This window comes from Taeniopygia guttata, chromosome 1 (genome assembly GCF_048771995.1).
Source record: "Taeniopygia guttata chromosome 1, bTaeGut7.mat, whole genome shotgun sequence".
NCBI lineage: Eukaryota > Metazoa > Chordata > Aves > Passeriformes > Estrildidae > Taeniopygia > Taeniopygia guttata.
In genome coordinates, this window is record NC_133024.1 from 31,202,827 (window position 1) to 31,221,745 (window position 18,919).

Genomic DNA, 18,919 nt, shown 5'->3' on the forward strand with positions numbered 1-18,919 from the left:
GACATTGTTATGGGGAGTTTCATGGAGACAGAGCAGAGGCCTGCAGTCCCCTGGATGAGACTGGACCATGGACGAGATGAAGCAAAGATACCCAGAGATGCTACCACGTATAATGGGACGGGCAGAGCTGCACCCCAGACTCACTCCCCCATCCCATCTCACTCAGGATTTATGTGTGCCCTTGTGGTGCTGGGAAAACAGAGGCAGCTCACCAGTGCTTAATGCAGAGGCTTGCCCTAGTGCAACTGAATATTTGGATGGTGAACTACAACTCAGACAATAGGTCCCCTCACTACACATAAACTACCTGGAGTTTTCCTTCCTCCCCTCCCAGCATTTTCCCTGAAGGTTCCAGGAAGAGATGGGGATGCAGGTGCAGGGAGTGTGTCTGTTCTCCACATGAGAGCCTACCAGCAAGGAAAACTGCAGTGGAGAAGAAGGTGGCTCCAGTAAAGCTTCTCCCCCTACTCCATCAAGGGATTGAAATGTCTGAGCAAAGGGGATCTTCACTGCTGGTTCCCACCACTCTCAAGGGGATTTTGGTGATGGACAGGGACAAAGGCTGCAGCTAAAAAGTCCCCAAACACCACAAACTTCTAAGAGAATGAAAGGTCTACAATTACGGAGGGTAAAAATGATTGGCTCTCAGAGTAGCCAAGACAGCTCTTTAGATGTCAAAGGCAGGAAAGCCTAATGAAAGTTTCCCACATTCCATCCATTTCCCACTTCAGGCCCCCAGCCCTGTGGCAGGCTGCACCCCTCCAACATGTCTGATCTGAAAGAGGCCCGGGGCCCATTGGGAGGACAGGAGAGAGGATGCTCTTAGCAGTGGACCTGTCTCTCATGTACCTGTGCTCTCCTCGGACTGGTTGAAGCCACAGATGTGGCAGATGCTGCGGACCCATTTGTTCATGTCATCCTCAGTCTCAGCCACCAGGTAGAAGGTCCTGTCACTCGTCTTGATGTCGAAGATGTAGCTGTCTTGCAGCTCCTTCTTGTTGAAGGTGAGGCCCGCGTCCACTTGCTCGCAGAAATTGAGGTTGATGACACGCAAAGGTTTCTTGGAGTGGTCATTTTTGTAGTACTCCAGGACATCGGGGTCGCCACTCATCCGACCGCTGCGCAGGACAAACCAGCGTTTCTTCCATGCCTGAAACCAAGACAACAACAAGCATGAACCCCACTGCTGAATCCGTGCGAGCAAAAATCCACTGCTAGGCCCAGGGTGACACAAAGGGACACGACACTTCTCCACCATGGGGTGCTCTGGGATGCTGCTCAGGCACACCTGCAAGAGGTGCATAGACTCAGCTCAATTCTTCACTTCGATACTAAAATCTAGGAGAATTAAATACCAAAATAGCTTCATAGCATAGGATGACCCCAAAAGGTGCCAGTCTTCAGGCTCAGAGAAACCCTGCTTCTACCCTACAGGCCAGACATGTTCCCAGGACCCAAATGACCTTCTCTCCATGATGTGGATACTCTGTGCAGTGGCATTATCGGGTGTCACAATGCCAAAATGCCTTCCAGCAGCTCAGAGGCCCTGAGGCACTTTGGATGCAGCACCCTGGGTGTCCTAACCTTCAGAGAAATCCCTGAGAGCATCATAGAATGTGTCTGCAGATACTGACCATGCCAATCTCTGTTTAAATGCCAGGATAGAAAGACTAATAAAACCAAAGGAGAAGCGGTTTGGTTTTTTAAATATCAGGAATAATGCCAGGAAGACCCATGGAGAATCCCAGCTTCTTTTGTTTTTCAGCATCCTCTGCTCCCTGGCACGCAGGCAACTCCTTAGCAAAGGAAAAGGTTATCATTGATTCTTCCAAGCACTGCTGACAGCAGCCCCTGGCCAAACTACCTGCAGAATGGACTCAGGGGGTTGCAGAGTTTGAAGCAAACCAGCAAAACAAATGTCAGCCATCAGCCGTGGCCCTGAGTGCTGTGGCCCTGCTGCCCTCCCCACGCCAGATACATTTGGGAGCCCACAGGGGTGGGGGGAATAGCCACAAGTATAACATGTTAAAGGCTAAAACTGAAATTACAGGGAAAATTGTGCAGGTGTAACTCCCCACACCATGAGGTGAGCAGAGAGTTTCTTTGGGGTGTGCTCTGTGTGAGGATCATGGCACCTGTGGGAGGAATGAATGGCATTGAGGGACCACCTCGAGCTGCTCCCGTTTACAGAGCTATGTTCCTTTGCAGAGGTCTCAGCTCCCATGGCCCTAGGGAAGGGGAGAATTACATCTAAGCATAGTCCTTGAAACAGCTTGTTCAGGGTGTTTTTGAAGGCAGCAAACGTTTGAGAGGTGCATGTGGTTAAGCATGATGTGAATTATGACCAGTGCTCCTGCATTACCTGACAAAGACTTTAGTTTGTACCAGAGGATGTCAAGGGAGGGGATGTGATCCCCACCATCCTGCCCTGGCTCTGGACAATGGTGCTTTTTAAATGAGATTTACCTTATTTATATTTTAATATATAACCAGCTTTGGAGTTCTGATGATTGTAAGAGGTTGGGTTATGAGGAAGCATGTGACATTTCTGAGAACAAAGAACTAACACCTATAGTAACCAAAGAGAGGCACCAAGGCAAGCAGTCTGCTGGGTTCCTCATGATAACGCCCCGGTGCTGAGCACAAGCTTTACATATTGGTGATGGGCACGTGCTAGATCTCAGCCAGCCAACTGCACCAGGATCCCACAGTTCTGGAGAATTTCATCGCTGAAATAGTGGTAAGAAATTCCTGTGGTGTTTTCCCTGAACAGTCTGATTCAGACCATACTTCTCAAAAGCTTAAAAATAGCTTTTGTTGGTGTCTTTGAGATTTGTAATCAAATTAGTTTTGCACTAATTCTCAAAACGGCTTCTGGTGCCAGGAAAGCAACTTCAGTGCAATCTTCCAAAGGCAGCGAAGCAGCAAATTGCTTAGCAAGAGGACGTGCAAGGCTAGCAGATTTTGGCTTAATCTCACCCACTTCTCATCAAAATGGCTGCTTTTGAGTGACAAAATAGATACAGTGGAGCTGTGTCCATCAGGGAGGGAAAAACCAATTTCAACAGGCAGCAGCAATAATTTACTAGTCCATCTCCTCAAAATGGATCATCCAAATCATTGGGAAACAAACCTATGAACATTTTTTTCTTAGTTCTAAGTGGTAAATGTCCCATTAGCTTCTTCTTGTTAACACTGAGTCATTTTTTGCAGCCACTTGGCAGGCCTAAGACATGGGCATGCATCAGTGAAGGGACTGCAAGAAGATGGAGTTGTGCAACCACATGAACCAGCACCTGAATGCAGACATCCAGCACCAGTTCTTGCTACTTAGCTTGTTGCTTTACAACCATCTAAAGTCCAGTCTTGCAGTCTCCCTTCATGGCTGAGGTATTGCATTAGAAAAACCACAAAGTGCAGAAACTAGACTTTAGAATTTAGAGCTTTCATGGAAAAACCAGGAGGAAATGCTGCAAGCAAGACAACTGATGCTACCACGACTTCTCTTTTTATCGCCAGTGAGAGAACCACAACTCCTCAGTTCTCTTTGGCCTGTCTGGTAGCAATGACAGGTACCACACAGCCAAGATCTGGCAGAGAAAACAGTGCAACACGCACAGTCTGGTTGCTTTGGATAAGTTTTAACATAGGCTGGTTCCAAAATAATGGGTCTTGCAGGCACAATATTTCTGGGAAAGCTTCAGGAGGTGGAGTATCATTGGAGGGTGGGACCACTGGATAGGGCAGGAGTCCCACAAGCGGGGAAAGACCACCCTGTCCATCTCTGTGTGGTGCCCTCCTGATGATAAAGAGTCACTGGTGTTCTTCTAACACAGCTTCTGACCCAGAAAAAGAGATCATGGCAGCAGTCTAAGAGTGCCTGTCTTGGACAGGTGGCTGCAGGCAGCACAGCTGGAGGCATCTCCTACCACACTTCCCCGCAGCAGGACCAGCTGTTCCTGCCTCCTAAGATCAGCTTCCAAGCCAGAAGAATAAGCAATGATTGACAGAAGAGAGTGGAAGTAAACAGTAAAGAAACAGACAGGAACCTCCTTATTTTTGTGGACATTTTCTCTGAATTTTTGAGTGCTGGGCTCAGCAAGTGTAATTTATTTATTCCCTGTGGATTTACTATGCCTTTATTGGGACCAGGGCTCAGCTTGTGTTTGCTAGGCTGTGGCTGCTCTTGGGGCATCTCCGTCGGCTCTAACGCAGCTTGCTTATGGAACAAAGGATATGTAGTTTGCAGCATGAGGCTCATCCTCCTGGGACACCTATTTCCCCATTCAAAGCTACCAATACCATCCAAATCTTCTACATTTAGATTCCCTAGGATATCACCTTCCTGCAAGAGAGTGACTTAAACATCTACTGACCAGCAGCTATGACAGCAGTAAGATGTACAGGATCCATATGTGCGTGGCAATTTTATCTGATGCCAAACCAGGGGAGGATGTAACTTCATGTGAACCTACACACTCTTTCCAAGACCACCTTCTCCCAGCATGACGCTGAGATGGCACACGGGCATCTCATCCTCCACCTGAATTTTCTTTCTCTGCTTATTTCTACCTCTTCACAGCTCTTCTGAAGCCTCTGTTGCCATCAGCCTGCTCCTGCCAAAACACTGTGCCTCCCTGACACGTGTTGTGAGCCAAGGGCTGTGTTTGTTTAACAGTTTTACAGCGTTGAGAGGCCAACAGCTTAACGGCCATAAAATGCTGCTTTGCAGCACAAATTTCCAGCTGTGCGGTCCTTTGCTGGCATCAGGTGCCTTCACAGTTAAATTATGGCTGCCAAAAGCCCTTAATATCGCTGAGAAATATTTTGACACTTGGCAAGTACTTCTTTTAAAGACTTGTTTGTTAAAAAAAAAGTGCCCATCATGCTCCTACTGTGATGTGAATCCTCCCTGGGCACTGAGAACTGTGGTTGCTGCTCAGTTTTTTTCCACCTCAATAGTGCAGTGGCAAAGTTAAAGTTTACGAAATGGAGCTCTTTCCAGCTGGATGCTACCTGGAGCTGGTTGTTTTATGGAGAGCTGGGTTGGCAGAGGTGAGGCAGCACTGCTGGGTTCACTGGCTGAGTGAAGGATGCTCGGGGGGTTCAGGCAGTGGTTGGGACCCTCCCTGTTCCATCTGCTGGGTGAGGAACCACAAGAGCCAAACCACACAGGTGGCTGCCCTTGAGCAACTGAGATACCACCATGAGTGGCAGGAGATAACATCCCACTGCTCCAGGAGTGAGGTCCCTCATGTCTCCTGTGGCTGTGCTGATGGTGCAATGCTGTGACAGAGCTGGTGGCATCAGGCTATAGAGCTCAGAGAATCTGGGGCCTCCAAGGGACTCATAATCCAAATTCTTTGACTGACAGCCTAGAGAGAGGCTTTATTAACTATGGTTATAGTGAGGGACATTCAGACAGCATCTTCCTCTCTGCTCCCCCGTTCTTTGCAAAGTGAACACAGAGATCCAACCTATATGCTGTTCTAGAAAAAAAGAAAAGAGGTGAGGAAAATTATAATGTACATGTCAGTAAAGCCAGGTATCCATCCCTGGGGAACTTGCCAAGTGTCATAATCGTGAGAAGGAAGCACAGAGTGACAACATGGAGAGATGGCTCATGGTGGGGCCTGTAGGAGGCCCACCCAGTATTATCTCAGCTTCGAACTGAGGAGTTTGAAACAGAGACTGTTAGCTTTGGATTGAAAGGGATGTTCTTTCAATTAGGATCAACTTCTGAGCCACATCTCTCTAATCTGAAATACTAATATATTTACCACCACACCGTTATAGCACATATAGGGAGGAAAGAGAAGGGAAGGGAAGGGAAGGGAAGGGAAGGGAAGGGAAGGGAAGGGAAGGGGAGGGGAGGGGAGGGGAGGGGAGGGGAGGGGAGGGGAGGGGAGGGGAGGGGAGGGGAGGGGAGGGGAGGGGAGGGGAGGGGAGGAGAGGAGAGGAAGAGGAAGAGGAAGAGGAAGAGGAAGAGGAAGAGGAAGAGGAAGAGGAAGAGGAAGAGGAAGAGGAAGAGGAAGAGGAAGAGGAAGAGGAAGAGGAAGAGGAAGAGGAAGAGGAAGAGGAAGAGGAGAGGAAGAGGAGAGGAAGAGGAGAGGAGAGGAGAGAAGAGAAGAGAAGAGAAGAGAAGAGAAGAGAAGAGAAGAGAAGAGAAGAGAAGAGAAGAGAAGAGAAGAGAAGAGAAGAGAAGAGAAGAGAAGAGAAGAGAAGAGAAGAGAAGAGAAGAGAAGAGAAGAGAAGAGAAGAGAAGAGAAGAGAAGAGAAGAGAAGAGAAGAGAAGAGAAGAGAAGAGAAGAGAAGTACCTGTATATTTCCCAGGAAATCTCTCTATCCTGTTTCTTCTCCCCCTGACACCAACTTCATGCCTACCAGCACTGCACACCAGCAGTGTGAAATAAACCTTCCAAAATCTGACCTGACACAAATCACAGGACCTAATCCAAGCTGGCAGGCAGGATGAGTGACCTAGCCATGACATCAGGCAAATTTCTCACACCAAGATGAAGCTGGGGACTGAGTGATTCAAGCAGGAAACCCCACAGCAGGGCAAACAGGAGCTTGTGTCCCAGATTTGCCCAGAACCAGAGAAGCCCTGGGTGCAGGATGGCTCCTGTCATTGCCTCTGAGGCCACCAGCTGCCAATGGGGGTGCCACCACATGCACAGAGAGCCAGAAGTCTGTCCCAGCAACACAGTTTTCACTCTGCAGTGCAGATGAGTTTTGCACCCCACTGAGCACATTCTCCCTCTGGCTCCTTTCACATCTGGTGCGGCAGAGAGGAGTTCACACCTCAGGAGCACGTGAGAAAGACCACAACACCTGGAAAGGTCTCACTGTTCTTCCCAGTCACTGTGTCACCCTGATGTCCCCTCCAGGCTGTCACCACTTTAGCCATCCTGACAAGATCACCCCTGGGAAAGGGGGATAAAGATGATGGGGGTATGTCGAGAGCATGTTTCGGGTGGCTTGGGTCCTTCAATGGTGTACTGTTTTTGCTATCTGCAACAATTACAGCTGCTGGACTCTGTAACCCATCACTGGGGCAGATCCTGTCCTGCCCACCCCTCCCCACAGCCCTGTAGCAGGAACACGGACCCCTATTCTGCCAGCATCAGCAAGTGAAGCCCCATACAGGAGAATTGTAGAATAACCTACTGGTGACCTGTATAATAACGTTGTCTTCCTCTGTGTCCCTGGGGGCTTTTTATCTCGTCTGATGGACAGGAGGATGCTAGTTTTATTATTCATGCAAGAACACCTCTCTCCTCCCTGTGTAAGTGTTAACTCAAAGGAAATGTGGCTTGGAAGTAGATTTGTAAGCAGCAAGAAAAGCCCCTCTGTCTGCACAGGTAATGTTTGTGCTTACTGATTGCCCCAGTGTCCCCAGTTCCCAGAGCAAACAGGACCCCCCTGAGCCCCACTCCCGCCCTTCCAGATCCCCCCATTGCCCATTGCTGGCTCACAGCACCTTTCCACATGATGCTGGGAACAGAGAGGTCCCCACCCTGCTCCTCGCACCCTTCAAAGGGATGGAGGCGGCTCCCTGCTAATCACACTCCGGCTCCCGAGCTCACGGCGGGTTCATTATCAGCCCCGCTCGGGGGAGCCGTGACTGGCAGCGCTAATGACACCCCGCTGCAGCTGCAAGACCCTGCGGGGCACAGGAAACCTTGCTGGGCTACAAAGACCCTCTTCCTTGCTGAGGAATAGAGGGAAGGTGATGCAAAAAAAATCCCAACCCAGTGCGTATCTCAGGCTGTCAAACTGACCTTCCCTCCCGGGATTTTTTCCCCCATTCCTGGAGGTGTAATTAGGCTTCAGAGCACATGCGGAATCACTACATGTGACATCCACCCAAGGGCATCAGAGCCAGCAGGAGATGTCCTGCACCGAGCATCACTCACGGCTGGGTGAGAGAGGGGGGTTTCAAGGAGGTGAGGCACAAACACAGGCTAAAGCCTATTTATTTGTAAGATCATTTAAAAATACATATGCTTCATAAACAGCTCCTGCCATCAGAGTTTGCTACCAGGGAAGGAAGGGTGGGGGATGGCTCAGAGCTACAGGTACACTGGTGTGAGCTGGAGGACTTGCTCCCCACCTCTGCCCTCTGTGAATGGGATGAGCAACACTGCAGTGACACAATGTGGAAAACATTTCCCTTTGTATTTATTTTAAAGGAGTTCTCCATTTGGAAAGATTTCAGTAGCTTTGTGCTGCATGGTCAATCTTAAGAAAATAAAGATTTCTCTCTGGGACGTGAGGGCACTGACAGCATTTCTGATGGGATGCTGGAGCGCCTGATTAAGGATGGGATGGAAAAACAAAATACCAAATAGTGAGGCTGTACTTACACCACCAGACAAGCTGTGACTGTCTGAGAACACAGGACACAGGAAACTCTGGGAGGTCCAGGACTGCTCCTGCCTGGAGGGTGTAGAAAGGATGGACCCAACTCTACTGGGAGAAGCATGGGGATAGCATGAAACATGACAGAAAAGTCTCATCGGGTATAAAGAAAAGGTGTCACAATGAGGGGCAGAAGAGCAAAAAACCCAGATGTGGTGGGTGATGTCCATCTTTGGAGATGGTAAGAACCTGCCTGGACAAGACCAGGAGTAACATGATTTACCTCTAGACTTGGCCCTAACTTCAAAGTAGTCCTGCCTTGAGTGGGAGTTGGTTCAGAGACCTCCAAATGTCTCTTCTGACCTCAGTTACCTCCAACTAAATTACTCTTCCATAACCAGGTCCACTCACAGTGAAGAGTGGACATATGGAGACCTGATGAGGCCACTCACTCTGAGTCCTGGTGTAGGACCAGTGCAGCCACCCATTGCACATCCACCCACAGCATTTAGCATGGGAATGGGCAGCACTGGCATTTTCCAACTCTCATTGACTAAAGCAACCTTTCCTGGGTAATTACTTCTGTTGAAAGCTGGACAGCAGAGCCCGTACAAGTGGGAAGGTGCTAGGACAGCAAGGGGTTCACAGGAAGAACCTGGAGCCCAGCTCTTGCCTCGGGGCTGGCTGCGAATGTTCCATGTGCAGAGCCTCCAGTGCATTCCTGCTGCTGTGCATGGATTTTGTTATCTGGAATTATTTCCTGCTATTCAGCCCTGTTCTGTACTCCACTCTGTTATTCCTCGCTGAAATCTCTCCCACCGCCCTGCCGTGGCACATCCTTTGTGGGGCACTGGAGCAGCACCCAGAGGAGGTGCAGGCAGGTGAGTGGGTGTGCCATAGACAGAGCCAGCAGCTCCCTGGAAATCTACAAGGATACCCAGGCTTGTGCTTTGTGGCCTCTTGGAAGGCTGACAGGAAACGGGGCTGCAACAACCAAACAGGATGTTCCAGCAGCCTGTGATGTGGTATTTCACTTGTCATACATATACAGCCACACATATTTTACATCAAGGCTGCTGCTCTCCAGGTCTGTTTGCAAAAACCCAGCTGCCACCACTGGCTACACTCAACCCCGCGCTCAAGAGCCGACCAACCCACCAGACCAAGTCAGCCTGTGCCATGTGAGCACACCAAGAGCAGAGTTTAGTTTGCTTTTTCAACTTTGGGTTTCTGGAAGCAAAAGCAAACTGCTCAGAGATTTTTCTTCTCTCCTGAGACTCTGGTATCAGTCTCTGATAAGAGCTTTCCCGGCTGTTACACAAGTAGGGCTGGACATGGGAACGCAACATGAATAAATGACTTGGAGCAAAGCATTTTGATAACTGAGTTTTTCTAGCTTTCTGGCCTCTGCAAGAGCAAAATAAATTCCACAGCACTGTCAGCAATTTCCCTTCTCTAGCTTTGGGCTACCTTGAATTTCTACCCTCATTGCCCAGAGAAGCTGTGCATGCCCCATCTCTGGAAGTGTTCCAGGTCAGGCTGGATGGGGCTTGGAGCAACCTGGTCTAGTGAAGGTCACCTGTGGCAGAGGGGTTGGATCTAGATTGTCTTTAAGGTCCCTTCCAACCCAAAACATTCTATGATTCTATTAACAGGGATCTGCTCCAAAAGCACCCACTCTGTGCTGGCAGGAGCCACAGTTCCTGCCCCAGGCTTCTTTGGCAAATGTACACCAGTCTCTGCTCAGGAAAACCTCATTGCACAGATGAGTCAACCCATGAATGCCCAGTGACAGTCACCCCAGGACAGGGCATCATGACACAAAACAGCACTGCACATGTACCCTCTGCCTTCTCCTGGAGATTGTGACTGCTCTCCCACCCTGTGTCACCTCTTGCCAGCCCTTTATGACACCCAGGAAGATGCTCAAGAGAGGACAAGGTTTACTTTCACCAGGCTTGGGCTTGGCTGAGAGAAAATTTCCAGGCAGGGCATTGCCTTTTGGGGTTTCTTTTGTCCCACACCCATGAGCATCCATGAGACCCAGAGGAAGGCAGGGAAGGGGCTGCTATCTATTCCCTGTCAGTGAACCCTTTTCAAGCTCTAAACACTGTGTTTCAAAGCAAGGCTGAATTAAAGTGGTTTTGAACAAAGAAAAGAATGTGAAAAAGCCAATTTGAGATTTAGTTTTGATCAGTTAGAGATACACAGCCATGTCAGGCCTAGCAATGAATCCTGTAATTAAACTGCTCTGCCCTCAATCTCTCAGGTGAAGGCGGATGAAAATACAGACGGACTTAGAATTGGATAGCAGGAATGAGAGCTGTATCAGGATGCTTTCCCCCTCCCTTGGCATGCCACTTCCTTTGCTTAAAGGCTGCAGAAAAAGTGCCTTACAAGGTGATACTGAGACTCTTCTGAGTTTAGCAGGCTCCATGCACAGCAAAAACCACCACCCAATTTGGTTTGATAGGATGAGCTGGAGATATCATGGGGGTGAAGCTGATAGTAAAGTGTGAGGATGTTTTTCCTGTCATCTAAAGGAGTCTGGCTTGTAGGAGGATATTTGGGATAGGCTTGCCTTTCCAGGGATGATTTCTAATTTTAGAAAAGCTCTGAGGCTTGTTAATTTTCAGCCACTTTAATGAGCTGTCTCATCGTCTGTAACCACTTCCAGCTCAGCTAACTTCTGCAACGGGAGAAATTAGCCTGATTTGGCTCATACTGAACTCACAGTCTGCTAGACAACCCTTTGCACCTTCTCATGGTAGCTGCCTGGGTGGCACAGCCAACATCACAGCTGCTGGCACAAAGGGGGCAACAAGGAAGATCAAAGGGCTGTAATGGCTTCTCTGCAAGGAACTAGTGAGACAGGTCTGGAAAAGGGTCAGCATGGGAGAGATGCTGAGGAAACCATCAGTGGCAGGGAGAAGGTGATGGTGATGACCTACTCACTCTCACCCAAGACAAGAATGACAGGATATCAGAGGAAAGTAACAAGAGGCAGGCTTGGGGCACACAAAATTACTCTTCCCTTTGGGCAACACAGTAATGGCCTTGCTGAAGGGTGCTCAGGAGGATTCAAGTTTAGTGGCCTCAACCGGAGACTGAACAAGATCACAGAAACAAAATCCCCCTCAAGGTTGCCAAGTGCCACCGTGTCTGATGATGGATGTCTGCAATGAAAACTGTTAAGAACAGGGAAAACGCTATGAGGAGGAGGAGGAGGAGGAGGAGGAGGAGGAGGAGGAGGAGGAGGAGGAGGGAGGAGGAGGAGGGAGTCTTGCCAGCCTAGGTGCTGGCTCACTGACCACTGTGCAACATCCCACATTAAAAGGATTTGGGAGTGACCCTCTATGGATGTTCAAATGTGCCAGGCTTGGAAGGGCAAGGGAGTCAACACTGTTCAGAACAACCCTCATGGCAGAGCTCAACCTTCGTAGCTTCACATGGTGCCCTTGCTTTGCTCCGGGAAACGTGGGTGTTTCCTTTTTGGCAAGACAGAGGCAGGAGGCTGTGAAGCCAAATACATTAAATGTGGGCAAAAAAGAGAAATGAAGCCAAAAGCTGCTATGAGAAAGACAGCTCTGTGGAGATCAGCACCAATGGCACTCACCCGTCAGCTGGATTCTCATGCTTTAGTTTATTTTAGGGCCTCAGGTTCATTCCTGCAGCTTGAAAGGGCACCCGAATGAGTGGATTCCCTGGTGCTTCATAACATGTAAGCTTGTGTGAAAGCCTTTCCTTAGTTAAAAATTATTTCTCTCCTCCTCCAGCTCACCCTTGTGGATGAAACTCATGGAGACTTAATTATCTCATCCTTCTGTCAAGCCCCTCTGAAACCTCCTGGGGGGTTCACTGGTTCCCAGGAGACATTCACAGAAAGCACATGCACACACAGACACTCCCTGAGGCTCTCCCTCAGCCCTGCCTGCTGCTCTGCTGACAGGCACCGTGCTCAGGCACTCGGGGTAATGGGTTGGAGGGCAGTGAGGGATAATTCAAGGTACACATGGGGACAACCCTAAATCTGCAGCAACAGGTCCAGATCTTACCTGTTGCACAGCTGGTTGAGGGTGGCCAGCTAAAACATGTAGATTGCTGGTTTCAAGCTTACTACAGGGAGGTACATCTTTCCAGATGTGCCCAATAGCCAAAACATCTGTCAGTGACAACACTTGGTTGGGGTCTGTGTTGAGTCCTCCTAACACTTCTAGTTCCACAACCCGGTGCCTACAAAAGGAAATTTTCTCCAAGTTCCCCCATACCTGTGAGAATCACAGATTCAGGCAGTTCAGGACTCCTAAGGTCCCTTTCAACCTGAATTATTTTGACTGTAAACTGATTTCTTTTATATCACAGGCTTCTAATTAAATGCACATTTATGCCCATATGGACACCATTAACTGTTCATTTGTCCTCATATTTAGCCACCACCTCCAGAAAGAAAAAACAAGCAGGGGGTTGCTTCCAATCTGTCACATTGTGGGTTTGACATCTTGCAAGGGGCTCTCATGATGCCTTTTTCCACTAGACTGGAGCTCTCTTAGCATGTTCACAGAGAGAAAATATCACAATCACCTGGCTATTCCAACCCCTCATCTCTTCCAGGAAACTAACCAGCTGCCAGTCTACAAATTTCTGTGCTAAACACCATTTCTGCAATACTGTCATGTTTCCTTTCTTCCTCTTCAGCATCAACATTAGCAGCCAGCTACTCCAACACATTTTGCTGTTGCTGTACATAAGGAAAAATAAATGCACCTCCTACCCCTTCATTTAGACATCAAAGGTCGCTGTAGCTGTTTCTGCTGCAGCCTCAACTCACATCAGGAGCTGCTCACGCAGTTTCTTTCTACCAAACCCAGCAAACCCTGCATTTGGCGATTCACTGCCCCTTCCTGTAGGAACAATCTTATTTCTTTCTCCTTTGATGTTCAATTTTGCGTTGGGCTGTCCTCTAACATATTTTTTTCAAATGTGCTCTGCTTGCCAAGTGATCCAGACTGCCCTGTCTGATGAATTTGTCTTCAGCATTTACCGTTTCATTACCTTTTGTGCCACTGGCAGCTTCTCCCCACAGGAGCCATCAGATCTGCCTCACTTAGGGAAATGCTGTGACTTAGTATTAATCTTTGAAAAACGGCATGAAGAAGAGCCCCATTTGTGGGTGGCATCTTCCTGGGATCTGCCAGGTTTTAATCCACGTGCCAGGTGCTGGGGGCTGTATGGACTAAGCCCACATCACCTGACAGCTCGCCTGACATGGGCAGACCTGTGGGCTACACTATTTGGCCCAGGATTGATGCTGGGCATTGACCTATTGCTGCCTAGGGATTCCCTTCTGAACGTTTCTTCTGCTCTCTGGATTGGAAGTAACTCCCTTAATCAGGATTAACCCTACCTGGAAAGCTGTTATCCCCATATCTATTATCCCCATATCTGGAAAGCTGTTGTCTTCTTTTTCCATGCTTTGGTGGAAAGAAGACCGCTGCTTCCTGGACCTCCATGTACTTTTCATACTGCTCTGCTCACCTCTTCCTCAAATATTGATTTTCAAACCTCTCCATGGCCCTTCAGTGATGGGAACTCTTACAAAAATCAAGGGAAGATGGCCATTGAGAGTTTCGGTTGAAGCAGAAGGCTTTAGCAGAGGCAGTCTCCAGGGACCATCCACAAACAATCTGGAAAAGAGCAAGGAAAGCCCTTGGCTCACTTGCAGGAGGAAAGACCTTCCCCAAAAGGTATCACCTCAAAGGCAGACAACCAGGGTTTAATGGGTAATGCAAGAGCAGATGACTGGGCATTGGCAGAGTCTCTCACCTGATTAACCACGTGTCTGCTCCAGCCTTTGCCTTTTGCCAGCAAACAAAGCCCAGGGAAGATATTCCTGAGCTCATTTACTCTATTTGGCTCTGGGAACTCAAGTGCATAATAGGTCACTTGATAAACAGTAGTACAGTTTAGTCAACATGGATGAGAAGATGAAATGGATGACAAGTTGGCCCATTCAAAGACAACCTGCTCCTAATAAATGGCACATCACTACTGCCTTCTAAAATTTAGGGCCTATAGAAGCCCTTGCAATTGTACATTTGGGATGCTACAGGGTTTCTGGTCATTCCTGTTTCTAGTCTGACCAACAGCACAGTGAGAACATTAAATACTCTGACTCTGACCTGAAGAATGGCCATACATCTGGCTGGACAAGGCACAAAAATAACCTTGGATTATGGTGACAGATTGCCTTATTTAATGACTTTAAAATCAGGGAAGCCAAAGGGAAGTAAATCAGCTGAGGTGCTGAAAAACACCTCACAACAGCCAAGGATTTACCAGATCAACAGGACTGTTTTGTGTGGCTTCTGTGGATTAGCCTTTTCTCCTTAAATTTAAATGATTCCATTAAAAATGGCTTCAGCCAGACACAACTGAGGTAGTCTACTGTTTCTTCTGACTGATCACAAAACTCTCTTCATTTTGAAAACCAGCTGGAAGCCCAGCTTGAAGCCCGTGTGCCTCAGGCTTCAAAGGAGTGGACAGCAGGGTGGGTACTAATTCCACATTACCAGCACTCCAGAACAGTTCCTCCATCTGCCCATTAATGTGTGCTCAAAAACCGATATAAACACTTGTATCAATGGGCTGAAACAGGGATAGCTCTGTTTTGTCCCGATGGCACCGATATGGTCATCGGTGGAGGATGATGCCCACCACCTCTCCCTCCACTGGAATCCCAATGGCCACTGACCCAGCTGTTGACCCCGTCAATAGCTGAAAAGCCTTTCCAAAAGCAGAAAACCTCTCTCCTTTCATGTATTATTAAAATTCTCACTGGTTAATTTATTAGGGTACTTTGCACTGGGAAAAACGACCTCTTTGTTGACCCACTTAAACATGCTCCACTCCAATACAAAACGGTCAGAAGGGCGAAAGAGAGAGCTGGGGAAGTTGTGTGCAGACTGATGTCCTTTGTATCAGTGAGACAGCTCCAGGATGGAAGTGCTGGGACTCCCTGGCACGAGAGCAAAGGGCTAGACACAAGCCTTCACAGACCAAACCACAAAGGAAACATTCAGCCCCTACGCCAAATGGACACAGCCAGAGAAACAAGACTTCCTGGTCCCACTTCCTAAGCAGTGCTCATTCCTCCCTGTATCTGTGGGTTTGGGAAAGAGACCTTGATTTCTCCCCATGTTGCCTCCTCCAAATGGAAAAAATGTTGAAGGGTGATGGATGAACCCATCCACATGAGGTGGGATTTGCTCATGAGGCAGCAAAGGTGCATCCTGGCCATCCTCCAGTCAAAGGTATCCAGACCTATACCCAGACTCTCCTCTTACCTGCTCCTGTGTTTCCCTAGCAAGAGAATCACTAGATTTGCTCCACAGAAATCCCTGATTCAGAGTAACTCATATGGCATATGGAAGAGCAGGGCACTGCTGAGCAAAACCCAAACTGACAGCGTCAACACCACTCAGCACCAAAAGTAGCCCTGTAAGTGAAATGAGCAGGATTAGCTGTAATTAGGTCTTGTTTTTCCATTAGTGTCATAAAGATGAAGCTGCTCTCCTCCCAGAAAGGCAGCCTGCAAAGTGCTCAGACTCTACAGGACTCTCAGGTTATTAGAGAGGACACAAAAGCTCCATTTGCTTTCATCACTGACAAAGCACCTGGAAAGTGCAGCGATGACAAAAAGACATCACAAGGTTCCTTCATACATGGGGGGATTGGGAGCACCATCCTGTGCCCTGCTCATTGCCCTGACCATCACACCAGATTCCTGCTAGAGAGTACATTACAGCTCAAATATTTTATTGTGGCTCATTCTCATGTGATGCTCTTTAACTCAAGCAAAGGGACTGCCAAATAACTTTGATACTAAGAGAGGAAGCAAAGAAAGGATCATGAGGATACCTAAAAAGTATCGAAATTTCACCCCTAAAGAGATGACCTGGAAGGACCTTGGAGATAGACATGCAACACATTAACCTCTGCTTATTCTTAGTTTCATAAAGCTCATAACATATCCTGGGTGTTAGATGAGCAGAAGTACAGAGAATGGGAGTGAACACAATAAATTATGGGAGGTAGGAGTTTGCAAGATCCAATTTTGCAGCTGCCATTTATCTGTCAAAAACCCCTGGAGAAATGGGGTTTTACCCTGTTGTGCCACCTTTTTCCAAGCATCACATAAAGACACAAACTCAGAGGGATGTTTCAAAACAATGACTGAACTGCCATCTGCAAAAATACTTTGGGGGTGGAAAGTGCAGTTATATGATGGCTGAGGAGTAATTTTTCTCCCTGCACCAGTTCTGCAAACCAAGAGGTAGAAAACAGCCCGTGGGAACCTGAACCTGCAGCAAAGAGAGGTGGAAAGAGCAGTAACTGATGAGTTTTATTGCAGGATGTGTTAATATTTCTCTAGACGATGGACTGGGATGGGGGTGGAGGACTTGGCAGCTGGAATTTGAAATGTATTTGTAATGCTAACACACATCTGGGATCCATCCTGGAACAGGAACATCTTGTCTGGAAGGCCAGAAGAAAATGTTCTTTGTGGCCAACCTTCATGAAGAACCTGACCTGCTGAGCCAAGTGTGGCCTTCATAGGTGTCCCTCAAGCAATCTGGGGTCACAGAATACCACAGATACTTTCCAAAGGGATCATGGAGTTTCTCTGAGTGATTTGCTCAGAAGCTGTAAGGACTGTCTTGCATGGACTGCCAGGGAAAAACAGGTCCAGCTCTCACTGTGAGTCCTTGTCCCCAAATTCTTTGGCAGGGCCGGCTGAGCTTGGTGATCTGGTGGCTCAGGTCTGTGCACAATGAAGTTGAAAGATATTTTCACCTCTGTTTTAGGGTGCTGCACTTCCATCCTAGCACTGCTCAGTTCAATTTTTCCTGCTTATCTGACACACTGGTGTGGCTCTCCCACCAGCATAACCCTCCATACTTCAGTGCAGTTATCCCTGCACAGCAGCGAGCAGGGAACCAAGGGCATGCAGCCTTGTCATGATCAGGGATTGCACCTACAGGTGATAAAGAATCATTGTGTTCCTGCACAGACCCCCATTTACAAACACCTTTGGAGGCATTTCATCTTTAGAAAGCAACACTAATAGAATACAACACTTCTGTGGCTATGCTAGAGAATGCATGGAGTACGTGACTTTTCTGCCCCAACTTGCATAGGCTGTTGGTTTGGGAAAGAAAGATGGGGAGTCTACACCAGTATCTGATACCTCAGATTCCCTGGCTGGGTGCCTCCAAGGATATGTTTTCCCAAGGATATTCCTGGCGCTCTGCAAGAGTCTGAGGGAAGGCACTCCTTATTCCATCACCTCCTGATGTGCAGGGGATCCCATGCTTTGCATTTGCTGTGAACTTCCTGCAAGCCCCGTGCATCCCTGCACACCCAGTCTAGCCTGATGCTGCCCCACCAAGCTGCAGCAGCCCTGCTGCACATGGTTTGTGTTGACTCTATGGATGCCCTTTGTGAGCTCAAGTGGTTTCTGCAGCTGTGTAAATAGGAGTGAAACCCATGATGGATCCCTGACCTGTCTACACGTGGCTTCCTCACCCTCCCACCAGCAAGGATGAGCAATGAAGACCCTGCTGGGTTCTCCACCCTGAGAAAACACTGGAGAACAGCTGTCCTTCACAGCAAGGGTGGGCTCCTTGTGTAGCCCAAGCACTCCTGATAACCTCTCTTAGCATCCCAATATGCAGAAGAATGTCCCCTTGCTACAGACGGCAAAATTAAGTGAGAGATTATAACAGAAGGAGCATGGAAGAATGGAGACCTGGAGGATCTGCCAGGAAGACCATTATCATTATGTCTAGAGAGAACATTTAGCAGGGTTTTTTCCTATGGGAGAAAGCAGCCCCCACACCCACAGGTGAGCTGGGAGAGAAGCTCTGAAGATCCCCCTGATGCTGCAGGTTTTCAGCGGGGTTTGAGTCTGGCAAAGCTCAGTTTCAGATACCTTCACTAAGGAGAAGACAGGAGGGATGAGTCCAAGGAAGGAGCATGAGAGGCATCCACTGACCTCCAAAAAGATTGGTGCTGTATCAGTAGTGAACAGGGTGGAGCTGGGTTAACAGCTGGCCTTGATTAGCTGGTCCCTGGGTTCAGCCAAGGGGCCTTGGGGCCACCTCCTGTCTGCACTTAGTCAAACAAGACCAGGAAGCACCTAGACCCTATGAAACGCAGCACTCCCTCTGGCTTCGCATGCCACAGGCACCTGGATTTCCTATCCATCATTTGGTCTTCTTCTAGGATGGCACCTCCTGTATCACCATCAGGTTCAGGTGCCAGGATCCCAGGAAAATATCAATAAACTGCAGGAAATTCAGAGAAGAACAAAGCAAACTATTATCATGGAGCCAGAGAGACTGACTTTCTGAGCTCATGTGTTTAGCTTGGCTTAACGGCAGCTTAGCAGGGGCTTGGCAACTCAACTGTCTGCAAATATTTGAAGGGTGTAAACACCAAGGACAAGAGAGAAATCACTGAGGGAATTTTACAGAGTAGGCTGAGTAGGAATGTA

The 18,919-nt window shown here is 48.3% G+C and overlaps 1 protein-coding gene across 3 annotated transcripts in view; it reads right to left on the reverse strand.

Moving 5' to 3' along the window:
- The window catches only part of GAB2 (GRB2 associated binding protein 2), a 92,527-nt gene that overhangs the window by 38,367 nt on the left and 35,241 nt on the right, over window positions 1-18,919 (reverse strand). For all 3 annotated transcript variants that reach the window (XR_003959460.4, XM_030268687.4, XM_002189363.7), the window contains exon 2: window positions 850-1,150. Coding sequence is in view for 2 of the 3 variants with exons in the window: in XM_030268687.4 (XP_030124547.3) it covers window positions 850-1,150 (301 nt within the window). In the remaining variant the exon portion in view is untranslated. The remainder of the gene's footprint in view (window positions 1-849; window positions 1,151-18,919) is intronic.